This window comes from Gracilinanus agilis, chromosome 2 (genome assembly GCF_016433145.1).
Source record: "Gracilinanus agilis isolate LMUSP501 chromosome 2, AgileGrace, whole genome shotgun sequence".
NCBI lineage: Eukaryota > Metazoa > Chordata > Mammalia > Didelphimorphia > Didelphidae > Gracilinanus > Gracilinanus agilis.
In genome coordinates this window covers 152,534,184-152,558,566 of record NC_058131.1, presented here as the reverse complement: position 1 = coordinate 152,558,566, position 24,383 = coordinate 152,534,184, and the positions used below count along the sequence as shown (strand labels likewise).

Sequence of the window (24,383 nt, the reverse complement as noted above, 5' to 3'; positions counted from 1 at the left end):
ATATATATATATATATACATATATATATATATAGTCATCATTCTGGGCTGAAGGTTCATCTTTATTTGTGGGTAATTAAAGCTAGAGATCTCATAGGTTTTTGACAGTTAATTAACATAAGTGATTAACAAGACAAAATGTTCAAAGTATGTTTAAAACATTCTAATATTTGGCAACAAGTTTTGGTAACATTTGATAAGAAGTGATAAATTCCAATATGAAGTTAAGATACATTATAAAGAAATTTGATTAATCTTATAACTAACTATTAGTCCAGAACTATCATAAAGGGTTAGGTCAAAGTGGCCATAATACTCTGGGGAGCCTATAGTGAGTATAAATCTTCACAGGATCTAACAACACCTGGACATGCCAAAGTTATTTTCCTGTGATTTCAATAGGTCAGCTGTCCACTCACCATACCAAATGAGCATTGCTTATTTCCAATTGCATGAGTTTCAGCTTCCCTAGAAGCTAAAGTTTTTATTTCTCAAACAGAAGCCCTTAATCTAGTTAGTTGTCTTATTATTCTAATACTCGAAAGTATATCCCCTCTAATACTATGGTTAATATTCTATTATTATAATTCATATCTTATACACAGTTTGACAACTGTGTAATTTTTTCTAAAATCATATAGTAACACATACTACCTAAAGGATTATATGTGAGTCCTTGTTTTATAATCACTGTTAAAAAAGTAAAAGCAATTTCCTTTTCAGTTCTCAGTAACTGATCACCCAACATTTTCTTGAAAACCTCCCAAGAGGGAGACTCGGTTAGGTCCTGAGGCTCTGAATTCAACATTTCAGGAATTTTAATTTTTTTCATTCAAAAATATTTTTATTTTTGCAATTACATATAATAATAAATTTCAACGAATGTTTTCCAAAATTATAAGACCCAAATTGTCTCCCTCTCTTTCTTTCTTCCCCCCATTCAGAGATGTAAGCAATTTGATCTGGGCCATACATGTATCATCATGCAAAACACACTTCCTTATTGGTCATTGTCATAAAAGCACACTGTAAATAAACTGATGTGAAATGTTCTGTATGATCTGCATCCTAGAGAGTTTTAAAATTCTTGAGAATTATTTCCTAGCATCAAGTCTAAATCTACCACTGCAACTTTCACTTATTCTTCCAAATTCTGCCTTCTGGGGCCAAATAGAGCAAATTCAATTTCTCTTCTAAGTGATAATTTTTCAAATATTTAAGGACTGATAGCTGTTGTGTTTTCTCTAAGTCTTCTCCAGACCAAACATTACTAGTTCCTTTAAATTATTCTCATCTGGCATGACCCTTTGCCATCTCAATGCTCTTTCTCTGTACAGTCTCTGCCTTATCAATGTCCTTCCTAAAATATATCTCTTAGAACTATAGACAGTATTCTAGATTTCTGATCAGAGCCAGAATGTAGTAGGACTATTAAATCTCTGATTTTGGACACTATGCTTCTCATAATGCAGCCCAAGATCATATTTGCTTTTTTTTTATTGCTATATCACATTGTTGGCTTATACTGAGCCTGCAATCCATTCACATCTCCAAATCTCATATGCAAACTTTTGTCTAGCCATACTTTTCCCATCTTGTGTTGATAAAATTAATTTTTTGAAACTCATGAGACTAGTCCTATTAAATTCCATTTTATTAGGCCCAATGTAGTACAAGCTAGCCTGTCCAGATCTTTTTAGATCCTGATGTGTTGGCTCTCCCTCTCTGTTTGGTGTTGTACATTTGATAAACATGCCTCTTGTGCTGACTTCCTGAGGTGGCAAATAATGGGAATCTGAGAGGATGTCTATCAAGTGGAGAATGGCTAAACAAGTTAGGTTTGATTTATATTAAAGAATACTATTGTGCAGTTAGAAGTGATGAAGAGAATGCTTTTGGAGGAATCCAAGTGGGAACTGATGCAGAATGAAGTGAGAAGAACCAGGAAAACAATTTCTGCAATAACAAATAGTAATATTGAAAAGACAATTTTGAAAGATTTAGGAACTCTGATCAGCATAATATTCAACTATGATTCCAGAGAATTAATGAGAGGTGAAAGATTCAGAGTACAGAATGTGACATATATATATATGTGTGTGTGTGTGTGTGTGTGTGTATATGTGTGAATTATATATGTATAAATGTGTACTTATCACATATACGTAAATAAAATATGTACATGTCTATTTGTGGTGTGTGTATAAATCCTGTTGTTAAGGAATATGTATATTTGTTATAAGGTTTTCCTTCCCCTCCCCCCCATATTGGAGGCAGTTATGGGAGAAAAGGGACTTTAGATAGGGTTTCACACAACTTCGGCTCAATGAAAGGCCAGCAGGAATCACAAATAGGAAAACTTTGAAATATATTTTGAATTTATTATAGGTTAGAAAGGAAAAGCAAGCTCTCCATAACAATTTCACCTATAATCACGTATATGGAAATACTCGTTTTATTTGGTGTTTTTGCAAAGTTCAGAGAATTAAAGGTAAATGTTTTTGAAACTTTTTTTTTTTTTTTTTTTTTTTGGAATCTAAGAGTGGAAGGGGTCGTGGCCCCGAGGGGACTCCAGGATTCTTCTCTCCCAGGTCAATCTAGGTGCAGTTCAGCCGCCAAATCCTTCCGCCAGTCGCTTCCTCACAAGTTATCTTTGGACCTCAAGTCCGAACAAGTTGTTACCACGGTAACCAAATCTCTCTTCTCTGGTGCTCTAAGGCGCTACTTCTGTCGGGATCCTCGCTGAGTCTGCGCAGATGAAATCCAAGACTCAATTTCCCAGAAGACCTTTCGATCCTAAGTGGTGCAATACCCTTATAGTCCTTAGGAGCCTGGGACACGGAACCTACTGATGCTGCTGGGGAAGTAGAGTCCGTGAGGGCCGTTTTAGCAGAGCGGAGACCGGGACTTGCGTGGACGTGCTTGGGTGGGACTGAGGTAAAGTGTGTGTGTCCGTATTTGTATGTATCCCCATGTTCGCCTGTATGCCTTACCGTAGGTGTGTGTCCATCCGTGTATTGCGTATGTACGTCCCCAAGTGTGGTCGGAGGGAAGAGGGTCAGCAGACACGGAGCAGGTGGGCGGGGGTGGTCACTGGGGAATCTAAGTTCTGAATTCGCACTCAGATCTTCAGAGCCCTTGTACTAGCAGTCTTTGTCCCATGGGGCGAAAATTCCCTCCTCCACCCTTCCCCCCCTTTTTTGAACAAAAGTCCAGTCCCTGGGGACAGTAGCTCTCCAGCCCCTGTTTGGAGGGGAGAGAAGGGAGAAAGGGAGAGGTGGTGCAGGAGAGACATAAAAGCCCTCCCACTCACATCCAAGAAAGCTCGTTTGGAACTGGGAAAATGAATGTTCTTTGAAGTCACTTCAGGTCCGTGACTTTTTCTAGCAGCATTTATATTCCAGACAAATAATGGCCCTGTGCTTGGGGAATTGGGAGAGAGAATGGTCAGTCTAGGTGATAGAAAAACAAAAGCTGTCAAAATGTACTTTTAAATAATGTTTTATAAAATCTGGAAGGGACTTTAGAAATTGTCGGCTACTGCGTTAAGACCCAGAAGGGAACATGTAAGCCAGTGATGGTGAACCTTTTAGAGACCAAGTGCCCAAACTTCACCTCCAGGCAGCATGTGAGCCCCATCCCTTACCCATACCAGACTGGGGAGGGAGGAAGCACTGCCATTGTTGGTCTGCTGGGAAGAGGGACAGGGCATGTGAGAAATGTGCCTCAAGGGGGACAAATGGCCCCTCCAGCATGAGTTTCTTAGGTTTGCCAATAGGGATGTAAATTGTCAGTTCTAGTCCCACTGTATTACTAATGAACCCTCATTTAAAAGCCTGTAATATAGTGCAGAGGTAGGAATTGAACCAGGTCTTTTGCTTTAAGTTCAGTGGTATTTCCACTTTATTGAGCCATGAGTTGAACAAAAATATTTTACAGCAGAAGAAATTGAGGCCTAGAAAGGCCACTTGCTGTGCTTATGGATAAGATAGATAAATACAGAAGATAAAATATTAGTGTTTATCCAAAGGTCAGTTAACAGAAAAAATGAGAATTCAGTTAGAGGGAGTTCTCTAGTGGAGTGTCCTAAGGATCTTCACTTGGCTGGAGCCATTTAACATTTTAATCCTTTGTGGCATTTTAAATAGGATCATAGATTTATAGCTTGAAGGGACCTTGGAAGTCACCAGTCTGGCACCTTCCCTTTATAAGTGAGGATAGTGAGGTCCCTGAAAAGTTAAGTGCTTTGCCCAAGGGCACATGTGAAGTCAGTTACAAAATCAGAATTTAAATTAAGCTCTTGGGCCCAAATCTAAAGTGCTTTCCACTGTGTTATGCTGCTTCATTTTTGAATAAAAGCATAAATTATGGGTGTCAAACTTGCATATGGCACAAAGATAGGAAAAAAGAATAATTCTTTGAATCAGAGTCAGAATCAAAAAAAAAAAAATCCTGACAGATCAGAACCAAATATAAAGTGAAATTTATTGGGAAAAAAAATGTAAAGTTTGGCTCAACAATCAAATTTACAAATAGTAAAACTACAGAAGAAGAGAATGGAGATGTTTGTTTTGGGAATTGGATGTTAGAGGACATGGTAAGGGATGGAATTCAGATCTAGAGAGACTGGCTTTAGAAAAGAGGAAGAGAGAATTGTTTACCCCTAGAAGTGACTTGAAGTAAAGGCCCCTGATATAATGAATGGGATAGAATTAAGTGTGTAATTCTCAATGTAAAGCACCCAAGCTTTTATACTGTTTCTCCCACCAGAAATGAAAAGTGTTTTCAACTCCAAGGAATTTTAGTTAATTTAGGACCAGACTTTTTATCTCACTTCAAGGGCATCATCAGGGCTCAAGAAACAAGGAGATGGCCTAGCTGCAGCTGCCTCTTTATTTCTTCTTACCCTTGAAAATTTAGGGTCATACTCTTACCCCCTCCCACATGATGAGCTCATGTATCTTGCTATTTTGAGGGTAGGCTTTGTGCCTAGATATTAAGTCCTGGCCCCTAGATAAGGGGATCAGACAGAGAAGGGAGCAGGGGAGTCTCCTGTCAGGAACCAATATAATGTCTATATTTGCATCCAGGCATTCATATTTGCCACTAGGACATTTTCCTTTTCTCATGAGAAAGTAGTAAACTTCTGTCTCTTCTACACCCACTTTCTGACTTCAGGTTTTTACTCAAGTGAATGGGGGCACTTATGCTTGCTTTTTATCTCACGTACTAGTAAAACAGATCTTGAACAAACCTCTTCTTCACAAACCAAAGGGAAGTATGAAAGCACAGATAAAATCTCTATGAGGTAAATACAGTAATCTCGTGAACTGCAACTGGATGAGCTCATCCATAAACTTATCCATAGAAAATGAAGGTAAAGTATTGAGTACTTAAAGCACATGTGCATCTTAGTATTTGAATTAAATGTGAGGGGAACACAATTTGTCTCCCTTCTTAGGATGAAAAGGAATGAATGTCTCTCTTTGTATGTTTCATGTTTGTGCCTCTATCTGTGTAAGTGTGTGGTCTAGGTTTCATTTATTTGCATGGACATAGGTACGTGTTGAAGCAAATTAACTGATTTCTACTACTAACTATCCAAACAAATCTTTGCCTTATAGTGATTCCTTTCTATTAGCCAACTGTCCCAGTTTGACAAAAGTCAAGCTCTTACAGACTCTTATTAAAAATCCTTATAGAAAGAGCTAGAATGTTCTACATTATTACCTCATAATTTACCTTCTACTATAGTCAATAAATGCACTTTTTTTAAGCCCTTACCTTCTGTCTTAATATCAATTCTAAAACAAAAGTGTGGCAAGGGCCAGGCAATTAGGGTTAAGTGACTCCCACAGCTAAGAAGTATTTGAGGCCAGATTTGCACCCAGGCCCTTCCAACTCCAGGCTGTCTCTCTGTCCACTGTAGTACCTTGCTGCCCCAGTCAGGAAGCATTTATTAAGCACCTACTAGGTTCCTGGCACTTTTGTATCCAGAGTTAGGAATACAAAAAAAGGTAAAAGGTAGAAATTATTCTCAAGGCAGAGTTTTACATTAAAATGACAGTTGAGGAGAGTATTTATCCAAGATACACAGTAGTGCTTTCTCCCTCTCCTGTGTGGGGTAAGGGAGGGTGCTGTGCTGGGCTCTGGGGGGTGGGGTGGTGCACAACATGATCTCTGGAGGGGAGGGGCACAGCACTGGGTCTGGACAGGGGCCCTGCACTCCATCTCTAGAAAGTTCTCTATAACTGGGCTAGGCAGCTGGGTTTGGTTTAAGTGACTTGCCCAGGGTCACACAGCTAGGAGGTGTCTGAAGCCAGATTTGTACACATGACCTCCCATTCTCAGACCTGGCTTTCTTATCCAGAGATCCACCTAGCTGCCCCCTGTCTTATGTTTTTAATGTCAGTGTTTTAAATGTCAAGTCTAGAAAAATGTAGTAACCATATTCATTTCTTATTTTGCTTCCAAAAGGTCCCAGTGGAACTCTTTGCTTGCCAAACAGTAGTGCCATACTGCTTCCTTATGCACATATCATAGGCTATTTTGCTAGTCTTTTGGATCCTTAAATTTCTTTACAATGTAGTTCCTTGAGGCTTGTTATAGGAATATAGCATTTTTAGCTTAGCAGAGAGCAGATTGATTGGCAGGCAGATTCCAGAACTTTGAGTAGACTGTCAGTTTGGACTTTCACTGATGTCTGATGGTGGGAGTGGGAGACTCACTGAAAATCCCTGAAGCTGTGTTCCCTTGGTGTGGATTATATTACCATCTCCAATCAAGTATCTCAAGTGAAAGGAGTAAGGTTGAGAAGAGAGTTTTTGGCTCAGAGGTGGACACAGAGACCATCCTCTCTCCCTTTCCTGATTTTTAGATTATTGGTTGTACATCAAGACTCCTGAGAACATCTTGGAAGACCATGTCTATTGGACCTATATGTGACATCCCCATCCACACAGCTAGACCTGCTGTTAGTTTAGCTGCTAATGTAGGTTTCTCCATTCCTGTACTTTTGGGTGGAGACCCTAAGATCTTTAGATTCAGTTTACCCATTTCCCTTCCATTCCTTTCCCAATATTTATTAAATATCTTAGTGGTAATACTCTCTCCTTGTTAATTCCTTACCCCAGATACCCTAATTGACAATAGAAGCACCCACTATGTATTCCAGGTGACTCCCTGGTGTTAATCATCTTAACTGTCATCCTTACCTATTCAATCTACCCCATTGTGTTTATTGATTCAATCCCCAGGAAGACCAGTCAGTTATATCTGTCAACCCACTCTTAGTTAATTGCCTATTTCATTTAGTTATTTCATTTCAATTTATCTTTTTTGGGTTGGACCAAGCAACTATGGTTTATAAGTCCTTAATTGTGATTTTTTTCTCCTTTATAACTTTGTCAGTACTTGATAGAAACTAGTGATCCAGCTTTTGTGACCCCAGAGGACTGGTTTTCTGACAGGGAGAAAACTATACTTTCTTCTCCAATCCCCTACTTGCCTAAAAGTCCATGTGGGTAAGAGCCTGACCCTTTGTTGATCTTTAGATTCCTTAATTCCTTGCTCTTTAGGGAAAACTTGGGTTCCGGAAGAGAATTCAATTCAGTTTAGAAATACAATCACGAAGACACATTTGATGGACTTTCATGTAATTTCAATGCCAGGAGGGACCAAGGCCTTGACAGACACAGACCTGTTGCTGGACATTGGATGTCCATGTTTGAGGCTAGAGATTCATACAAAGAAAATTCTGTTGCTTCCAGTATCGGAGCAGTTTCTCATTATTATGCCCATGGTGTTGGATTGGAAGTATGGTGTCCAGAGAACATTAAGAAGGTGGAGATTTTGACTCAGAGGCCTCTACCAAATAGAGGTGAGAATGGAAAAACTTGACCCTCAACAAATAAGGGTGAAAATGGTAAAAAATTAAGACGTGGGAAAAAGAAAGAGGCCACAACTGGATCATGGCTTTTCCCTGTTCTCACTGAGTGAGCATATTTGAAGACTCATATGTTATGCCTGAAATTAAGGTAACTTGAGACACAAAGTTGCAAGCAGGTTCAATTTATTGATAAGCTTAACAATTACTAATAACTCTTTGACAGGCTAAAAAAACCAAATGAAGGTACACAGATCATTTTTATAGGCAAAAGGAAGAACATCCCAAAACTAGATGGCAGTGTCATAGATGGAGAATGTCTCCCTGTATGATTGTTACAAATTTGTAGCATCAAAGATGGGGAAATAATATGATTGGATATATGGTCTGAAGCATCACAGGCATGAAGAATAATATGATTGGCTGTCATTAAGAAATATTCATTGTCTCAGTCCACCTGCAAGGATGGTTTAGTGGACCAGATTTACCTTGGACAAAAGACTTATCTTTTAGGCATTCACCTGCATCCTTCAAAGATAACATTTAATTAAGATAGGAATAGAGTAGTGATTAGTAGGAGAATTGAACTTCCAAATTTAACTCAGAGACAATAAGTGATTTACAGAAAAGCTGAAAGTCCAAACTTAACGCTCAGACAAAGAAACATGACTTAGGCAGTTACAAAAACGTCTGTGGTAAAATGGAATGGAATCAATAACAAAACAGAATCAATTTGATTTTCCTAGTTTTCACATCATAGGGCTTCTATATCATATCCTCTAGTTTTCTCCTTTCCTTTTATTTTTACTGAAGACGAATCTCTTCTATCCATTATTTAATGGAGACAGTTCCTGCATTGGTTGGAGCCAAAGAGGGGGAAAGTGGGTTATTTTATACCATCATCCTTCATTTGTGCAGCTATAAAGTGACCTGGTTGAAAATGATCACATTGTCAAGATTGGCTGAACCAAGGGGACCTCATAAAAATAGGTGCCAGGCAGTCATTATTGTTGCTGATACCGTATCTGTACTATAGCTACAGTACTGTAGCCCTGGTGAATATCAAAGAAAATTAGTTGTAACTCTGGAACCTCTGAGTGAGGCTATGTTTGAACTAAGATTTAGCTTACTGGGTATAGTCATAGGGTGAAAGGTAAAGCTTGAGAACAGGCTGTTTTTAAGAGAATAATTCTGTGCATTGTTCTGCAGTCCAAAAAACCATAGAGAAATCTCTTTAGAGGTTTCTGCACTTTATGTCTGTGAAATGGAATGAGCCATACTCAGAATTCCTTATCATTAAAAGTCTGTGAGGGGGCAGCTGGGTAGCTCAGTGGATTGAGAGCCACGCCTAGAGATGGGAGGTCCTAGGTTCAACTCTGGCCTCAGACACTTCCCAGCTGTGTGACCTCGAGCAAGTCACTTAACCCCCATTACCTAGCCCTTACCACTCTTTTGCCTTGGAGCCAATATACAGTATTGGTTCCAAGACAAAAGGTAAGGGTTTTAATTAAAAAAGAAAAAGGTCTGTGACATATTATCTTAGTCAAGAATGATGTGACATATGGTATAATATATGATGTTGTTATAGGGAAAAGAGTGCAAACAGGTAAGAGAGATTTTGCACAAAGAGCAGGAGCTGGATCTGGCTACATGCCCTAGAACCAGAGACTGTGTTTCAAGAATGAGAGGACATTATAAGAAAGGACACAGAGAGCTGTTGAGGGTTTTGGGACTTCCTGTTAAGGGATAAGCCTAAAGCTGAGGAGGAGTTTGATCCTTTTCCCTGTGAAGCCAAACCTTCAGATACCTGTGATCCTGCTGAGACCCAGTCTTCATACTTTCATCCATCTGTGTTCCTGTGTTCCTGTATCCAGAGAAAGTGTTCCCAACTGCTAAATAGAAGATCTCTACCTGCTAGCCAGCAACTGTCAATGAGATAGGCCTGAAGCCATCTTGGACCTAGCCTGAAGAGGTTTGATACCTGAGATAAAGGGATCAGCCTGGCTACACTGAAAGACTATCAAACCATTACCTGGAAGGGTTAGCAGCACAGGTAGTTAGATGGGTTTTATAGACAAATCAGTGTAGTGAGAGTAGCAAGAAGACCAGAAGATGGCCCTTTGCAGGGCCCTTAGAAAGAGAGTTGGTATAGCTAGAAACCTTAGATTAGGGTGACTTTGTTTGGAAATAAACCCTAGAAATTGTTTTTTAAACTGCCTGAGAGTTGGTGGACTGAGCCTGAGGTGGCCTGTCTGCACTGTGAGATATCTTCAACCTTGGTATTTCACATCATCAACAACTACCAGTCAGATAAGCCACATATTTCAATATGTTTTAGCAAGAAATAATGAAAAATGATTTTCATAACTTGTTTATGTTTATAAAACAAGACCAGACTCCTTCAATGTCTCTTTCTTTTCTTCCTCAGACCCCAGTTCTCAGGACTCTGCATTTTTGTAGGAGGAAAAGGATAGAAGAGGAGGGAATAATGCCTATGTTCCTGGCAGTCAAGTACAAGGTGAATTGTTTTTTTTTCTCTCCTGAAACGTGGTCATAATTTCCAGACTATGGAAACTTTCTCCACTCTTCATGGATCTTCTATACCCAGTTGGAGCTGTGAGGAATATTGTTAATAAAGTTCTTCCTCAGTAGGACCCAGGGATAGGCATAGAAACACAGGGTCAAGATGTCCTTTTCCCCTCAGGTCACAGTCTTCTACTTTCCTCCTTACCCCACAGTACCTAGAGCTCTCAACATTGCTAGGACTACTTCTTGTCAATCCCCATTTCATCTCCAAATAGTGGTAGTTTTCCCCTTCCTCTGAGTTTATGGCTTCCCTGGCTGAGTAAGAATGTCTGTGTTTCAGGAATCAGTGACATTCAAGGATGTAGCTGTGATCTTTAGCCAAGAGGAGTGGGGACAACTGAACCCTGCTCAGAGAGATCTGTACAGGGATGTGATGCTGGAGAACTATAGAAACCTCGTCTCATTGGGTAAGAGAGGCTTCTACTCTGTGATCTAGCATCTGTCCCATCTTAAGAAAATGATCCTCTCTTAAAATAGGAGTGAGTACAAAGATGTGCCTAGAGTTCTTTATATTTCACTGTGACTGTCTGAAGCTTGGTCACATGAAAGATGCTTTTAGAAACTACTTTGAAACCTCAGTGACTGTTGTCACTGAAGGTAATACTGGAATCTTGCTTTTTTCTCAGGGTCCAGAGAATGGGGTGATCCTAAAGACTTTTTAAGAGATCTCAGTGTCTCCAGAAGAAGAAAAATTAGAAGAGGTACAGGGTACAAGAAGCTAAGGGATTTAATGGGATGGGAATGGGGGCCTCAAAAAGAAGTAGAGGGGTCGCCTTTTGAGTCAAAAACAAGGGTGTGGGGCAGAGTTCCTTGGAATCATTCAGGATAATAGAACAGAACCTCCAAGAGATAGTAAAGTGTACAATGAAGCTAATATGCCCATGTTACAAAATATGGAATAATGGGTAGAGGGGGGAAAAAATGGAATTTCCTGAGTCATGGGAGTGGGGAAAAGGACTGGAGGGAAACTGGAATAAAAGGTGATAGATATAGCTCTAATGTCTGAGCTTTTAAAAAATATTTTGGACATGCAGTAAGAAGAGAAATTTAGATTTATTCTAAAATCTATCCTGAAAGATAGGGTATGCAGAAAGATATTATGACCCAGGACTTGGGACAAGGATGTGACTAGACCAGTGGTGGGCACTACTGCCCCCTGGTGGGTTCTGCAGCGATCCAGGGGGACGGTGATGGCCACACTTTTTTTTGTATTACATTCTATTCTGAGTTCAATAAATAGTTTCATAATTTCCAGGGGACGCTAAGTAATATTTTTTCTGGAAAGGGGGCAGTAGGCCAAAAAAGTTTGGGAACCACTGGACTAGACTAAGGAAAATGAAAACAAATAATGCCTCTATAGGTACAAACCCTAGCAATGATATTATGGAGACCACTAGAAGAGGGAAACTTGAAGGGTGGAAACTACCTAAATCTTTTGAGGACCAGTATTCTTGAGATCTTTTAGGAACTCAACAAGAGAGTGCCTAGAAGCCCATCCTACAAAATAAAGAACAAACCAATTTCAGTGGATACTATCAAACAAGCAGAACTAGTAGAATAGTTTTCACAGTAACAGCAATATTGAAAAGATAGTCAACATGAAAAAATTTAAGAACTCTAATTCAAAGACCCATCACTATTCCTGATGATTCATTCTGTTTTCCTCCAAATAAAGAGCCTAAGACAGGTATAGCGAAGCTTAGAGAGACCAAGTACCCAGACTGCACCCCCCCTTACCCCAGATATAGGAGGGAGAAAGCTCTTCCATTGGGCTGCTGGGCAGAGGGGGTGGATCATGTGAGAAAAGGCCTGAGGGCAGTGGATAGGGGAAAGGGGAACAGCCCCCTCCAGTGCATGTGCCATAGGTTCACCAAAACAGGCCTAGGTCTCAGAGTACAGATGGAAGCAGAAGATCTATTTTTGGAGGGATAGGTGAAGGGAGCCATAGCTAATGAGGAAATTTGTTTTAGATGATTATATGTATTTGTAATAGTTTTTTTTTCTTGCCTGCTCAATGGGTAGAAAAGGGAGGGAGATAATTTAGAACTAAAAATAAAATTGAATTACAGAAAAAAAGCAAGGGGTGGCATAGTTAGACTTCATTTTAGAAAGCTCCATTTGACATCTGAGTTGGCAGAAGAACCAGAGTGGTAAAAGTCTTGAGGCTGAGAGACTAACCAAAAGACTGTTGCAATAATCTATGCGTGAGGTGACAAGAATATGTACCAGGGTGGTAACAATGTCAGAGGAGAGAAGGAAGAATATCTGAGATGTTTACAAGTGTAGAACTGATAAAACTGAACAACAGATTGGATGTTGGGGGGATATGTGAGAGATAATGATGGGCAAAATGTGACACCTAGATTGTGAGGCTAGGGACCAGGAGGATGATGGTGTCTTCAACATTATCAAACTATAAATCTTTGATCCACTACTATGTTATAGCCCAAATAAATCCAAGAAAAAGCGAAAAGGCCCATTTATTAGAAAATATAGTAGCTTTTTTTTTTTGGTAGAAACAAAAAACTAGAATCAATAGGGATGTTTACCTATTGGGAAGTGGCTAAACAAATTAAGACATCTAGATATAATGAAATTTTATTATGCCACAAGAAATGATAAAATCAACTATTTCAGAGGACGTAAGACTGATATGAACTGATGCAGAGTGAAGTAAGCCACACTAGAACAATTTCTACCATGACAACAAATTTGTAGAAAAAGAACTTTGAAAGATTTGAGAACTTTGATCAGTGTTCTGTTGAATCTGCAGTCTGGAGGAGGGAAGAGGAACCCACCACCACCTCCTGTCAGAGAATGAGGCCTACAGTTTTGGATATAGCTATTGTGGGAGTTTGGCTAAGGAGGCTTATTTATTATGATGGTTTTATTTTTTGTTACTGTTAATTGGGAAAGATATGGATACAGCAGGAAGGAGGGGGCAGAAGATAAGAAATGTTTATTAAAACATTTTTTAAAAGAGGTATATGAAAAAAACATGGAGCATGTTTTTAATGGGATGGTCTGTGCACTTGCAGGTGCTCTAGCTCTGCTGCCACTTCAGTAGATATAAGTTATTTCACAGAGATCAATAGACCAGCATGTTGTTAAGTGTTAATGATTGTCTATGAGTGTGTCTGTGTCAAAGTGACACTTTTGGTTTCTAGGATAGTTCTGTTTTTTGTATAAAAGCTCTGTGCCCATGGCTAAGTCCCTTAGCCTCTGTGAACCCTAGTTTCCACATTTCTGAAATGAGGATATAATGCCTATCATATTGACTTCATGGGTCTATAATAACATTAAGTGACAGTATATGTAAAGGGCTTGTAAACAGCAGCATCCATATAAAATGTTGGCTAATACTGATATTTCTTTTTTACTAATAGGACTTCCTATATCTAAGCCTGATGTGATCTTCCAGTTGGAGCAAGGCAAAGAGCCATGGTTTCTTAATTTGTCAAGAGCTAAAGAAAGAGAGTTGCCAAAAAATTCTTCTTTGGGTGAGTGATTAAGAACAAGAAATAAAGAATTCACTGGAAGTATAGCCTGATAGTTTGGTGAGAGGGAGCTGTTCTAGTGGCCTCAGGGCCTGTTAGGATTTTTATTGCCATGAGCTGCCCAAGCAGGAAAGCAGTGTCTCCTTTATTTCCTATAGTGAAGTATCACCTTTTCCTCGGTTGTTATTCCTCTTCTTCCTTTTTCCTGTGTCTTACTATCTACTAACTCTTCCTCTCAACTTGTCTTTTCCTGGTACCACCTCTCCTTTCTGACTGAAAGTTCATTTTTCTGAATTCCATTCTTTGTCCTCCTTACTTGTTGGAATCTGCTCCACATAACACATTGTTCTGATGACCTTTCCTACAATCCTGGATTTCATGTTTTCTGCTCACTTTGCTTAGGGAGCTAGTCATATTCCCCAAGCTACTGCTTTTTTTTAACCTCTTATTTTCTGTGTCTTAGTAACAAATTTAAGATAGAAAGGCAAGGGTTAGGTATTGGGAGTTAAGTGATTTGCCCAGGATCACATAGCTAGGAAGTGTCTGAGGCCACACTCTCAATTCCAAGCCTAGCACTGTATTTACTAAGCCACCTAATTGCCCCCCATACCCATTTTTGTTTCCTGCTTCCTTTACTCTGCCTAAACTACAAGGACGTTTTTGAGAGCTGTTTAGATGTTTTGTGGGCATTGTTTTTAGTTTCGTTATCTTTTTTACTATAGCTTTTTTTTCCCTTAAAGCTCAGTGAACAGATTATAGTTGTGTTTTCTCTTGGTTTCAGACTGGAAGAGTCATCCTAAAACCCAGAAGTCATCTCCAAAGCAGAAAATTTCAGAAGTAGACTCATTAGGGATAATGGTTCCAGTAGGCTCTGCGTTTAGAGGAGTTTGTGTACCTGGTAACATATTGGACAGGAAGAAAGAAAAAGCTGAGGAGGAGACAAGGGAGACATCTCTTTCCTATGAGAGAAATTCTAAGCATGTGTTAATCATTCCTCAAAAAAACACCAAGGATCAAGGCCAAGAATATAACCAATATGGGGAAATCATTAACTACTTATCTCTTACTCAACATCAGAGAAGTCACACTGGAGAGAGTCCCTATGAATGTAAGGAATGTGGGAAAATCTTTAGTTGGAAATGCAATCTTACTCGACATCTTTTAACACATACTGGAAAAAAGCCTTATAAATGTAAGGAATGTGGAAAAACCTTCTTGAACCATTCCTACCTTACTGCCCATAAGCGAATTCATACTGGGGAGAAACCCTATGAATGTGATGAATGTGGGAAAGCCTTTTCTAAACATTCTTCCCTTATAGAACATGAACGAATTCATACTGGAGAGAAGCCTTATAAATGTAATGAATGCGGAAAAGCTTTCAGACATAGGAGTGCCATTATGAGACATCGCATGACTCATACAGGAGACAGTCCCTATAAATGTAGTGAATGTGGAAAACCATTCTTAAATCCTTCATCCCTTATGGTTCATGAAAGAATTCATACTGGTGAGAAGCCTTATGAATGTGATAAATGTGGAAAAGCCTTTGCTAGGCATTCATCTCTTTCTTTACATCAGAAGATTCATACTGAAGAGAAGTCCTTTGGATGTGATGAATGTGGAAAAACCTTCTTTGACTTTTCATCACTTACTCGACATCAAAAAACCCATTCTGGAGAGAAACCCTATTTATGCAGTGTGTGTGGAAAAGCCTTTTGTAGCAAGGCATCTATCATTCAACATCAGCGACGTTATGCCAAAGAGTAAATCTGAGAATATATCTTGGACAAAACTTTAGTTAGGCTTATGACTTTATTAAATACCAAAGAGTCAAGTTAGCATGCGAAACACCATAAAAACATAAAATTGGTTCTACCTTAAACAAATCTCTTCATATATACTTCCTCATAACTGATAATATTGGCAACAGTGGCTTTAAAAGGATGAAATTCAATGTTGAAGTGCTGTGAAGAAGCAGGCACATTGTAATGCTGCTGATAGAACCATGAATTGTACCACCTTTTGAAAGCATTATATAATATCTAAAAAAACTATACCTTTTCATGAAATACTCCTAGTTCTGGAATTGTACCCTAAGAATGTTAAAAATCTTATTGCTACAAAAATTTTAATAGCACATTAGGGAATTTAGTATATTAACATATTGGACTGTTATTACACTATCAGAGGTGACAAATATGAAGAACACAAAGAAGATCAGAAGACAAATATAAAATGATGCTGAGAAAAGAAAACCCAAAATTAGATCCTAAGCTACATACAGAATCCATAAAAAAAAAACCATAAATTTTAAAAGGGTAGGGGAAATAGAAACATTCTTTGTTAATCTCTTGTTAACATATACACATTTTAAGTGTTTTTAAACTACCTTTAAGTTTAAAGTTTCACATGCATTATTTTTTAAAAAATATTCTTTGTCAGTTGGTATGGATGGAAGGGAGGGACCATGATACAAATGCAAGGAACAAGATAACGTAAGAAGTTATGTTTTAGTGGTTTGACTAAAATATATGAAAATTATAAATAATATTGTGGTCGCAAATTTAAAATGTTATAGCTCAAAGTCAAAATGACTTAATAGCTTTTATATACAAAAGAGGTGGGAAAAGACTGAAAGTAGAGAAATGCATAAAGGAATAGAGAAGATGTCTAGCCCATCACACTAAATATTGCTCCAGTGTGTGACTCAGCCAGGCACAACTTGTTAACCCTCTCAGCCGAAGTTAAACTCTCTGGAAGTCAGGAAAGGGAAGCCAACGATTCATTCACCCAAGTTCCCTTCAAGAGGCAGGCCAAGATGACTTGAAGTGAATATGACTCCTGAAGTCAACTCTTCCTGAAGTCGACTTCCTTCTTGAAGCCAACTTCCCAGCCCCAGAAATTCAGGGCCTTTTATAGTGGCTTATTATCACTTTCCCTCTTCACAGGGGCCAGCCACAACTTCCAAATTGCCCAGCACTGCCTGGGAGGCAGTGTCTTATAGGATCCACTTCTCTCCTCTGAAGGTGTTAATTCTTATTATAGGCCTGTGAAGGTGTAAATCTTTTTTATCATGGGATTCACGTGCTTCTGACTGATTGGGTTAAAAGGGTGGAGCTCTCTTTATTTATTGGTTAGCAAAGTACTAAGTAGGGGTACTAAAAGAGTTGACTAAATGTTAACTCAAAGTAGTAAAGGGAATAAAGAATTCCCTTTCACAATAAAAGGTGCAGAGATGGTGAACCACTGGAATCATTCTTGGGTCAGCAAGTGCACTAATTGATACAAAATGCAGATTATCTGTACTTCCAGGTTTCAGGCCTCAAAGGACAATGCTCTGGGAAGAATATTATAAAAGGTATTTAGCACCAGACTAGCTGACCTCTAAGGTTCCTTTTTTTAAGACCCTGGGATGCTATGAATCTTAAAACTTTGCCAAATCACATTGGTTCTATTCTTACTGCTCTTAATCAGCATTTCAATGGAACGTTTTGATGACCATTTGATTTTTAGTTTGATTCTGGATGAGCACTTTGAACCACAAAGCAATACCCAGGACCATAAAATTCATGTTGACTTAGGTGGTTCCCTTTGTCTAAAGAATCTAATGTGCCTGTGGATGGTAGGGGTGATGGCTCTAAAGGACTGCAGTCTTCTCCCCTGCCCCAGGAAGCCGGGGTATAGTCCTGGATTTGGGTCCTTATTCTGCAGCTAAGTCCTTCTGTTAGTCACTTCCCTGCTAGCTATCTCTGGGTGACAGTTTCCCCATCCATAAATGCTGGAGGTAGACCAGATGACCGGGCAGCTCCAGAAACAAACTTGGAGAATATTGACCTCATCATTAAGCGGTTGGCCGTTACCACGGTGACCTAGTCAGCTGCCTGTGTAGGCTGAAATCCAAGACTACATTGCCCAGAGGAAATATAGTCCGGGGTAAGGAAAGCTTACATTCAATTTCTCAGAAGGCCTTTCAACACAGTAATTCAAAGCCCGGGAGTGAGGAACCTGCTGAGGCTGCTGGGAAATGGAGTCCGCAGGGAGGGGGGGAGGCTTCGGGTCTGCGCAGTTGTCATATCCTGTGGGCTCAGTGATGTGGAATTGCTTGGGTGGGACGGAGGTAAAAGTGAGTCCGTGTGTCTCCATATATGCGTGTCAGCATGTGTTCATGTGTGCCTGTATGTGACCTATGTCTGTCTGTCTGTATGCTCTTTTGTATGGCCTAAGAGAAGCAGAATCAGCAGACACGGATGGTGAGGGGTGGGGTTTCTGGGGAGTCAATATCTGATTTGCACCCAGATCTTCAGTCTCCTAGAGCTGTCTTTGACACATGTGACGAAACATCACCCCCTGCCCCCTCCCTTTTTCAGAACAAAAGCCCAGCCCCTGTTTGGAGGGAAGAGTTAGGGGAGGGCAGATGCAAAATGGACATTCCCTCCCTCCCCACCCCACCCCACTCCACCCCACCCTGTCCTCCCCACACCGACTCCTTTGGAGGAAGAGATCTTCATAGTGCGTTATTCAGTTCAGGTGAATGTCTAGTGTTACTGATCCCATTTTTAAAATATTCGTATCCCCTTGCTGATTAATGTATTGATTGGTTGACAAATAACCTCCTCCCCTCCTACCACCCATCCTTCCTTTGCCACAAAGGGGGAACAAACAGTTCATCAAAGCCAGCAGCACATCATCCTCACCTGTGGACACAGTTGTCCACCAATATAGTACCCCGCTCTTCCAGTGAAAGGAGGGAGATACAATTCCTCATCTCTCCACCAGTGCCAAGATCGGCCCTTATCGTTAGAGTGCGATTCAATTACCTTGGACTGCTTTTCCATCTATATTGATTTATATTGTCTTCCTGATTCTACTTCATTCTGCATAAAATATGCATATGCAAAGTCTGCTTATCATACAGCCAATAAGCATTTTTTTTAAATTTTTAACCCTTGTACTTTGGTGTATTGTCTCATAGGTAGAAGATTGGTAAGGGTGGGCAATGGGGGTCAAGTGACTTGTCCAGGGTCACACAGCTGGGAAGTGGCTGAGGCCGGGTTTGAACCTAGGACCTTCTGTCTCTAGGCCTGACTCTCACTCCACTGAGCTACCCAGCTGCCCCCCAATAAGCATTTATTAAGCACTTACTATGTGCCAGCACTGTACACTGAGGTTACAAAAAGAGGCAAAAAAAAAAAAAAACAGTCCCTGACCTCAAGGAGCTTGTATAGTCTTCCCCCCCCCCCCCTTTTTTTCTTACAGGACAATACATTACATGTACTTATCACATTTTGTCTAGCTGTTTCTCCACAGAGTGGTATTTTAATTATTTTCTACCACAAAAAGTGCTCTGCCCCGGCCTCCTCCTTCTCCGCCTCAGTCTTATCCACTTGCATTATGTAATATGGCACGTTTCTGCCTTTGACTGCCTGGGGTATGTGTCCAGCAGTGGGAACTCAGGGTCAAAATTTATGAATTATTTATTTGGTGACTTTCTCCCCACATAATTCCAAATTGTTTTCCAGAATAATTAGACCAATTCATAACTCCACTAATTATATCATTGTGTGGTCTTCCCACAGCCTCTTCAATATTGACTCTGTCATTTGTCTTCTTTGCCAGTTTGCTGGGTGTGTTAGGTGAAATCTTAAAGTTTCTAACAAGTAAGTCAGATTCACAGCTTCTTAGCACTGTGCTCACCCTGATTTTCTGGCTGTATATTTTCCCAAGTGCCTGAAGTCTTCTTCAGGTATTTCTTTCTCCTTATGTAGAGCTGGGCTGGATGAAGGTACTCTCTGTAGTTTCTTTTGAATTTCTTGTCATTATTAAGGCTGGTATACTTTTTTGATCATTGCTGGAATATTTGTTTATGAGCTTATCTGTTCACTCCATTATATTGGGAGAGAATTCTCTTTTTCACTGAATGTTTTTGGTTCACTTTACTTAAAAATATGGCACTTATCATTTGTCTTTAAAAAAATCTTGTTTTTCCTTTGGGATTTATGTGCTTCACCTTTGATTTTTCTTCTGTGGAGTTAAGCTTATACTGAAACTTTTCTTTTGTAGGTTTTATCTTTCAGTCTTTTTCTTATATTCCCAGTAGCTTTTCTCTAAATAACAACAACAACAACAACAACAAAAAACCCCTTACCTTCCAGATTAGGATCAATATTGGGTATTGGTTCCTATGCAGAAGAGTTGTAAGGGCTATGCATTGGGGATTAAGTTATTGACCCAGGGTTGTACACTCATACAGTTTCTTTTAAGGTGAAAAAGAGGAACTAACAGAGAGGTGGAGGATTTTAGAGTAGGAAGTGTTTTACCATGAAGTTTAAGGTATTTACATTAAGATAGTACATTAAGAGGATGTGATATACATAAATCAAAATAACAAGAAAGATGAAGATTTACAAATTTGTGACTTAGACTTTGCAATATGTTATAACTGCTAGTTTGTGAACTGGTATTGTCACACTTGATGTAGTAAGAGCAGTGCCAGGAGCTGTGCAGTTTTGTGGTTGTAAGGGCTTCATCTAGCTGACAGAAAGGGGATTTAAGGCTATGATCTCCAATTTAATCTGTTCTTCAGATTATAATAAAATATATTCTTATTTAGTGAAGTATACAACATTGGGAGCTCTACAGTTAGCAAATTATAGTGTCATTATTACTTGATGCTCATAGTCTGGGTCATTTGCACATTCAGGGTCCTTACAGGACCTGAATTCTCTGAATACAGGACCCTGGATTTGGAACAAAAGTCTGTGGTTACTGAATCCCTAGTGTTGATTTATTCTTTATAACCTTACAGTGATCCAATTTATGCCCTCCCAAGAAGTCATCTCTCTTACAGGAATATAGATAGTTGGTTTCCCTTCCTTCACCAAAAAAGTTCCCGATGGAGAACCTGTGCCTTTGCTCTCCCTCAGATGCCTTAAGTCCTTTCTCTGTAGGGGAATCTGGATTTCCAGAAAAAGACTACATCCAAGTTAAGGAAACTATCTAACCTAGAAGACCCATTCAATAGACCTTCAGATCATTTTAGTTGGAGAGGGTGCAGGACCCTAGAAGACACTGAACTCACTCCAAAAACTTGGAAGAACAAGGTTGAAGCCAGAGTTCCACAGAGAGAAGATATGGTTTGTTCCAGCATCTCAGTAATTTCTGCCTGTTCTTCCCAGGGAGTTTATTGGGAGAACAACAAACAGAGAGCAGTGACTGTGGTGGAGGATTTGATCCAAACATCTGGGGACAAAAGTGAGAGGGTCAAAGACTGAGAATGAGGGAGAAGAAAGTGGCCATGACCTGCTCAGGATTTTCCCCAGTCTCATTGAATGAGCATAATTTACATTTCAACATAAGCCTTTCTACCATACCCTGTAGTTTTTACCTCCTTTTGGTTTCATTGTGTGAGAATGCATGGAAAAAACCGGCAGTCCCCTTAAGAGCACTGATGTCTTCATTCCCTTTCACTATAAACACATTGAGTTCTCTAAAAATACATGCAATTTTGGCTTAACTACGCATCTGAGAATTGGAATGAACAGTAACAAGAATTCCTTACTATTATAAACCTGGCACATGTATATTTCACTTACTTTCACATCTCTAATCTCATATGATCTTAATAGAACAAAAATGCTTGAAGTAAGCAGGTTATGAGATGATTTACTATGAAGTAATGAAAATGATCTTCATTAATGGTTCGTGGAATTAGTCCTATTTATGTATAGTCTCATCTTGTATTAGAAAGGCTGGGAGCTACAGTGGATAGAGAAACAGTCTCAAATTCAGGAGGGTCTGCATTCACATTCTAACCTATGATTCATAAGGTGAGTGTTACCCTGGTAAGTTCACAACATCTTAGTCTTTTGGATAACACTAAGACTATAACTTGCAGAGAAGTTGACAATCTTTATTCCTACACCAACTGAGTTACAGGCTTGGACCAGTTTCCTTACCCTTCCCTCTTCATCTCCCCCCCACCAAAAAAAAAGATTGTGAATGAAGGGTTATGTTACTTTCCTTTGGCCATACAGGTAATTATTTGTAGAACCAGAGCAATTAACTCGGGTTTTCTAGATTCCAATTATTTATTCTACCCACTACACCATATCACTTCTTATAAGCTAAGTCCACTTAAAGGAAGTTAGAATTGATTCTTTTCTTATTAAGTACATTGTGGAAGAAAATGGGCATATTTTCCTTCATTATAAAAGGACAGGTTGAATGAATCACAGAGAGATTGCCTTAATGGAGAAATAGTTATGTTCAAGCTGTATTTTCTGAATCTGAAACATAGATCTGGAATGTTCTAGAACAGGGGTCGGCAACGTATGGCTCTCAAGCCATATCTGGCTCTCTTGAGGGCCAGATATGGCTCTTTCTGCAGGAGCCATAAAGTCATTTTTTTTCAGGCGCTGTTACAGGAGCGCACACTGTGAGCACTGTACGGCTCTCACAAAATTACATTTTAAAAAATGTGGCGTTTATGGCTCTCATGGCCAAAAAGGTTGCTGACCCCTGGACTAGAAGCAGGGAGGCAGAGTTGTGTCAGTTAACAGTGGTCTTTATCTTTGTGCAAAAGCAGAGCTTTTATGCCAGATCTCCCTCTTTTGAGTTATTCAGAGAGAGAGAGAGAGAGAGATCACACCCAGATAATATGTAGAGATGTCCAGCCTTGGGAGTCAACACTCCAACACTCAGTTCCCATTTTTTCCCCCTCTTACTCAGTATTCTCAGGACTCTACCATTCTTCAAGAAGGGAATACAGAGAATGCGGGGATAACAGCTGTATTTCTGACAGTCAGATATGAGGTTAATTGGGTTTCTCTCTCTCTTCTCTGAACTGTAGTCATGATTTTAGAGTGTGGTAACTTCTTTACCAGGAAGGGGTCCATCCTAATGTAAAGGGTAAAAAATTATGGTTGGACTGAATATTAAGAATTTTAGTCGCCAGGAATTGATTACTCAATTCCAAATAAAAAATTCAAGTCAGAATGACTTTTATGGTGGTTTGTTTACAAATAGGGAGAGTGAAAGTAAGAAAATCGGAGAGAGGATAGGATAAGATATCTAACCTAATCCATTAAGTAATTTGCTCTACCCCCTAGCTCAACCCAGGCAGGGTTAATTTGTCCTCAGCCACAGGAGTCTCATCCTTGAGTGGAGGGCTCAGGGCATAGGAATGAATAAATTAGCAAGGGCTTGGCTTCAGTCACGAAGTCTCTCTCAAGAGGAGAGTCCCATCAGAAGAAATCCAGGAAGGAGTCAGTCTTTTTCACTTACCATATGGTAGTTCAAAGGGAAAGATTTTAGAACAGTGTCACCAAGTCTAAGGTCCAGTAAGCAGATTCTTCATCAGTCTCCAACTTGAACTCCAAACTCCAAAGAACCAAGAAGTCCCCAAAGGAAGTTGTAGCTCCTTTTAAAAAGCGTTTCTTTTGCATCACTTCCTGCTCATTCCTCCCATTTTACGTGTACCAATCACAACAAAGGTTTTGTTTAGGACTGCCCAGGGGGAAGTCAGTTGATTCTAATTTGTCACCCACTCCTTTTTTTTTTTTTTAAGAAAACCCTTACCTTCTGTCTTAAGTCAATACTGTGTATTGACTCCAAGGCAGAAGAGTGGTAAGGGTAGGCAATGGGGGTCAAATGACTTGCCCAGGGTCACACAGCTAGGAAGTGTCTGAGGCCAGATTTGAACCTAGGACCTCCCATCTCTAGGCCTGGCTCTCAATCCACTGAGCCACTGTAACAAAATTGATATAGAAGTAAATATTAAAAAAATATTAGGGTTTTATTGTAATCCATATTGATAATTTAAAAAAACCACATGCCTGCTAAGATCTAATTCAAATGCCCCGCCATGCTTTTCCCCTAGCTGCTTCATAGGAAAGAGAGCATCCCAATCAAGTTCTGAGTCTTTATACCTCTGTCTATGTAATCATGCTTCCTGCCCACCTGTATTACATAAGAGGAATCATGGGAAATGTAGTTTTCAAGTCCCCTGAACGTCCATAGGAAGTTTAGACTAGAGACCTCAAGATCCATTCAAGGACCTCCAAATATCCAATATCACACCACCCAGCTGCCTCCTCATCACCCATTCTTGCACACGTGGGTCACAGACCTCTCCTACTTGAGAATTAAGTGGGGTATTTTTATTTTTGATGATTTAATCTAAAAATAGGCAGGGTAGGATTAATCCCATCTTCACACTAATATATTTTATGGATTACTCTCTCAATGATTAGGGCTCTTATTCAGTAGAGTCCAAGGATAGGCACATACATTTTATTTCCTACCCCACAATACTCCAAGTTTGTAATGTTGTCAGGACTACTCCTTGTTCAGGCCATCTATTTCTCCATATGTTTTTAATTTTACCTTTTCCTTCAGGAATAAGGTGTCCATGGT

The 24,383-nt window shown here is 39.6% G+C and overlaps 2 protein-coding genes across 2 annotated transcripts in view; one reads left to right on the top strand and one right to left on the bottom strand.

Annotated features, from left to right (window-relative positions):
* LOC123233398 (zinc finger protein 420-like) overlaps nucleotides 1-24,383 on the bottom strand; it is a 239,531-nt gene that overhangs the window by 182,742 nt on the left and 32,406 nt on the right. The gene's annotated exons all lie outside the window — the stretch shown is intronic.
* Nucleotides 10,736-16,441, top strand: ZNF2 (zinc finger protein 2). The gene is made up of 2 exons (XM_044663457.1): nucleotides 10,736-10,877; nucleotides 14,986-16,441. The coding sequence occupies exons 1-2, from the start codon at nucleotides 10,736-10,738 to the stop codon at nucleotides 15,735-15,737; spliced, it is 894 nt and encodes a 297-aa protein (XP_044519392.1). The 3' UTR covers nucleotides 15,738-16,441.

What these genes read in the sequence shown, in the direction of transcription:
- ZNF2 (XM_044663457.1), top strand. Translation starts at nt 10,736, where the DNA reads ATGTCTGTGTTTCAGGAATCAGTGACATTCAAGGATGTAGCTGTGATC. An exon ending in TAGAAACCTCGTCTCATTGG is followed by an intron (nt 10,878 to 14,985) that starts GTAAGAGAGGCT and finishes CCAAGGATCAAG; the next exon opens with GCCAAGAATATAACCAATAT.